At 33.4% G+C, this 5,476-nt stretch overlaps 1 protein-coding gene across 1 annotated transcript in view; it reads left to right on the top strand.

The window, feature by feature from the left end:
• The window catches only part of LOC106462571 (WD repeat-containing protein WRAP73-like), an 18,028-nt gene that overhangs the window by 434 nt on the left and 12,118 nt on the right, over window positions 1-5,476 (top strand). The window contains exons 2-4 of the mRNA XM_022389866.1: window positions 403-492; window positions 4,615-4,749; window positions 4,946-5,023. Coding sequence (XP_022245574.1) covers window positions 403-492; window positions 4,615-4,749; window positions 4,946-5,023 — 303 coding nt within the window. The remainder of the gene's footprint in view (window positions 1-402; window positions 493-4,614; window positions 4,750-4,945; window positions 5,024-5,476) is intronic.

Genomic DNA, 5,476 nt, shown 5'->3' with positions numbered 1-5,476 from the left:
ATACTTATTAAAACTTCTAATTGTATGAAAGTTTAGTAAGTATTTTTTGTCACAGCTGTACTTTTGAAGCACTTTGTGAATGTTCTATTGTTATTTAATTTTCTTTTCTTAAATTATTATATTTTATGTACATACATATATATATATATTTCTAAGTGCGTGCTCAGTTTTTATGTCCAAGGTAATAATTTTACTACAAAAGAAACGATGAAGTTCCAAATGATATTTCTAACCTTTCATTTTATAATGTCAGTATTTATACAAATTGTGCCTTTATTACTAAGTTATTTTCTAGTTCTATTTATAAAGAATTAAAAATTGTTTATTTTGTAACTTATACAAATAATCCACTTTTCTTTTATCCAAATATGATTTTTAGTGATTCTGTATCCTATTTTCTAGCACTATGAAACTGATACCAGAGATTTAGCAGGTCTAGCTTGGTCTCCTGATGACAGAGTGCTATGTGTGTGGGAATCATTGGCTGAAGATGTAAGAATGTTGTTATTAATATCTTTCTTTTAGCAATGATACATTAAAATCAGTTGTTTTTATTTTTCTCACAGTGACTGGTTGCTGCCACTTGCTGTGCTTTTATATAGGTTTAAAATCGGATGTTTAAGTCTCACTCAAGTGATTGCAAACTATATACATATATATATATATTTTATTTTTGTATTGGTTTGATAATGTTTTATTGTTTATTGCCTGTGATTCTGTTGAAAAATATACATGCTTTGTAGTATGTTATCAAGAATTTAATCAAACACTAATATGTTGATTTTGGACAGTAAACACTAAGCTTTTTAGGATGATATAATCAAATTTATCTATATTTGAGAAACAAAATTGCACTGAGGATTACTATTATTTTGTTCTATATTTTAGGATGCTTCACATTTCTTGTCGGTCATCGATTAAGAGGTTTATTGAGTGGCAGCTTCAAACTGCCCTCAATTGCTTGTTCAAGTGGACTACAGCAAACAGTTTTACCTTTTTTTTCTCCAAAACCATTTGCACGCACTTTTGCCACCAACGGGGTTTACACCCTGATCCCAAGCCTTGTCTCGGTGATGTTGTTCTTCCCATGGTCCCTGAGGAAAAGTTCTCTGGGTTTATCTTTTACTGTAAGCTTGCTTTAATTTTTCATATCAAGCAGCTACATGTCAAGTGTACAAGGGCCCTGAACATCTTCCGTGTCGCCTCTTCCACCTCTTGAGGAGCAGATTGATGTTCTTTGCTCAATGTCTGTTGTGCCCTCATTTGATCCAAACTGGACTATGGGGCTCTGGTCTATGGTTCTTCCAGGGCCTCTGCCTTGAAGATGTTGGACCCCATTTACCATCTGGGGCTTCAGCTCTGCATCGAGGCTTTCCGCACTTCTCGAGTCCACAGTTTGTACACAGAGTTGCACAAACCTCCTCTTCACCTCTGTCATTCTCTACAATATGCTACCAAGCTCGATCCTTACCACAGCATCCCACTTGGCATTGTGTCTTCATGTCTCATTGGACTGTGCTTTATACAAATAGACAGTCTTCTATTCCCACCTTTGGCCTTCATATCCAGGAACAGTTTATTGATCTGGGTCTGACAATGAATAACACTGCTGAATCTGATGATCAGCATAATTATACCATGGCTTGTCACAATCCCCATAAGTGACATTTCTTTGAATCATCTGAAGAGGTCAGATACTCCTGACTGGAATTACCATCTTCACTTCAATGAACACCTTTAGAACTATTCGGTTTCCATTTTTATGGATTTTTAAAAATATGGTGACTCTTTGGGTCTGCCGTCATTCGCTGGTGACTCTTTGGTTGCTCACAAGATCTCCTCTAATGATTCTGTGTTGACTGCTGACTTATGTTTCAACTTTGCAACTTTCTCTGCAATATGCTATCATGCTTGATCCTTACCACAGCATCCCACCTGGAGTTGTGACTTTTTTTCTCAGTGGGCTATGCTCTTTCGGAACAGATGGTCTGCTATCCTTCCTTTTGTCTTTGTATCCAGGCATAGCTGGCTGAATTGGGTCTGTCATTGGCTGATGTTGCTGTCTCCATTGATCAGCTCATCCCACCCTGGCTTATTACCATCCCCACTATTGACCTTTCTTTGAATCATCTGAGGAAGGCTGATACTCCCGACTGAAAATACTGTCTTCTCTTTGCAGAACATCTTTCGAACCATTCTTCTCTTTCCATTTTTATGGATGATTTGAAATCATCTGACTGTGTTGGCTCTGCCATGGTTTGTTGTGGCTTGGTGATTTCTCACAGGATCCCCTCTACAGTTTCTGTGTTTGCTGCCGAGTTGTATGCCATTTTCTTGTCTTGGATCACTTAAAAGCTATGCAGTACACTCATTGTAGCATTTACACTGACTTTCTTAGCTCTCTGTTGCCCCTGGAATTGCTTCACATTCATTCTCACCCTGTTCTCATTGATATTCAGAAACAACTGGCCGATTTTTCTTTATCTTCTGTTTACATCCAATTTTACTGGATACCTGTCTACATCAGTATTCGTGAGAACAAGCTCGCTGACACCACAGTTAAGTCCATCTCCTCTGGTGCTGTCATGGCCGTGCCTATCTCATACATGGACTATGATCCTGTATTCAAGGCTTGGCTTCATGCCAGTTGGCAGTTGACTTGGGATGAGCAACATCATAACAAGGTTTTCCAGATGAAACCTCCTGTTGCTCTTTGACTGTCTTGTTTCCATAAGGATCAAAAGGAGGAACTTGTCTTGGCTGGGCTACGCATTGGTCACAGTTTTGTAACACATCATTTTCTTTTATTTGGGACTGATCCATCAATGTGTGGCCTTTGTCATTACGACCGTGAGTGGCGGCACCATTTCAGACATGTATTTACTACAGGTTTACCCCGATGTTGGCAGTGGTGACACTGTTCAACTTCATTGTTTTTAAATTTTATGAGCCATTGGCCTTTTTAATTCTATTTGAATCTTTTATCTGAATTTTGAACATTGTTTAGTTTTAACTCAATTTATTTTTACATTTTATTTAAATTTACTTTGAGTTTTACCAGTGGTTTGGTGCAGATAGCTTAATGGCTTTGTGCCATTAAATGCCAAATAAACAAACAGTTCTTTAGGATGCATGGTTATAGAAGTGTTATTGTTGTTGACATCAGTTTCAGTTGAATAGAAACCTAGTGTTTTACAAATCTATTCACTAAATAACTAGTTAAACTAATAATAATAATCCATTTAAAAATGGATACTATACATTGTTCAACTTTTCTTTTAAAATAATTTTAAACCTGAACATGTCCATAAGCATGTAAGCTATTCTGTTTTATTTTATGAAATACTGTTTTTGTAATAGTTGGTGGGTGATTAAAAGTATATGTTTTGTCTTTAGCATTACTATTCATTGAAGTATTGTTCATAAAGATTACAATTGTGTTTGAAAACAATATATGTAAATATATGTAATTTTGAAGTGATTGTAATAACTAAAATATTGAACAAATAATCTGGTAGCTCAACCTTGTGTATTTGGCCAGATATATGTTTTAAAAAAAAACCAAAATCAGCTTAAAGGTTTAGTAACAGACTAAAAGGTACTGTTCCTGAATTAGAACTTGTACTAATAATAATAGCTGCTGCCATTATTTTGCTCATTGTGGTAATGTCCCTTCTTTAATGATAGGGATTATACCTCAAATGTAAAGTAGCTATATCTGTTTTAATTAGATGTTATCATTGTGCAAAGCTTCTTCGTTCTAACCTTACCTCTTTTGATATAAACATCTACAAGTTTTGTTGTACATTTACAGATCCCTAAGCTATATTCCTATTTGGAGTAAAAGATTAACGAAAACCTCATAATGAAATCTCCAAACAGCAATTCATGATCACTAGGAATGGTTAAACAATATTTCATTGATGAAATATATTGAAAAGTTTATTTTTAGTTTTTAGAAATGTTTTCCTTGTAAAGTGATGACTGTTAAAACATCTATGTACTTTTTGGGCATGGAGTTGATCCTGAAATAAAATTTTATTTTTATACTAGAATTAATATTAATCATGTTTAAGTAGCCTTGAATAGAAAAACAACATTTAGTCACTTTGGTGTTGAGTAGACTTTTATTATACAGTAGAAAAACAAAACGTGTGTAAATATTCATAAAATAATCAAAAAGTTGAGCACGGTAAATTTATGAATTATTAACTCAACAATGATGAATTGACATTTTACACCATCCATTGGGAAATATTAGTATTAGAATTAATATTAGATAAATGCTTGAATAAGTCTTAAATATATTACTTGTTTATATATGCAGATGAAAGTACTTTGTGAATAGATATTCATTGGAAAATAAACTTTTCTTTATTCCTGTACATTTTTGCAGTATTTACTAAACTTTTATGAGCAGATGTAGAAAACAACCGTGCATATCATTTGACAGTTGTTTTGCTAGAGTTGATGTAATGAATGTAGAAAAATGTTAAGATACATTTTTGTTGTTAACTGTGTGTTTCTTATTTTAATATTTTACTCAAAACTGAAAATATCAGGAAGAAACTAAAAAAGAATATATATACATGCATGTTTTTTTTTTTTTCATAGTATAAAGTTGTGCTCTACTCAGTCGATGGTAGATGTCTTGGTTCATATTTAGGGTACCAGATGGCACTGGGTATCAAGTCAGTCACCTGGTCTCCAACTTCACAGTTTTTAGCTGTAGGGAGCTATGATCAGAAGGTTAGTTCTAGTTAGAAGCAAGATATCTTGGTTGTTTTTAATGACAAGGAAGAATGCTATTTTAGTTGTTAATTTTCCAAAAAGAGCTTGCAAGATGAAATTTACCTTTCATATTAAATTAACCACATATAATTTTTATTGTACGTAGTCCATACATAATAACATTACAGTCATTGATTAGTCTCTCATTTTACAGGTTCGTTTGTTGAATTCCATCACATGGAAAACCATAACAGGTTATGACCATCCTTCCAGTGTAACAGATTTAGACTTGGTAAGAAATATTAACAATGTTTAGTACCTAATGAATATACATTTAAACTATTCTGAAGGAAGCTTTGTTTTAATTTTAACCACTGTCCTCCTAGATGTCATTTTTTTCACAGTTAACCTTTTTCCACACTGGTAATGAGTATTGTATTTTTCATTCACTTTTAAACTTCTGCAGTAACTTATTTATGGTCTATAATTTTTATGTTGTAGAAGTAGAAATAATCTATTAACTAATTTACATATATTTTTTAATGTATCCATTCTTAGTGCAACTAATACAATCATAAATACTAGGTGCTTCATCTTCTTCTATTAAACAAGCAGTACATTCTAAACCATTCTGAATGTTAAATAACTTAAAACCCAATCAATGTCTATTAAACAAGTAGTGCATTCTAAACCATTCTGAATGTTAAATAACTTAAAACCCAATCAATGTCTATTAAACAAGTAG

The sequence above is a fragment of the Limulus polyphemus genome, unplaced genomic scaffold (genome assembly GCF_000517525.1).
Source record: "Limulus polyphemus unplaced genomic scaffold, Limulus_polyphemus-2.1.2 Scaffold1199, whole genome shotgun sequence".
Taxonomy (NCBI): domain Eukaryota; kingdom Metazoa; phylum Arthropoda; class Merostomata; order Xiphosura; family Limulidae; genus Limulus; species Limulus polyphemus.
The sequence above is the reverse complement of the archived record's forward strand: the minus strand, read 5'-3'. Positions and strand labels throughout refer to the sequence as shown.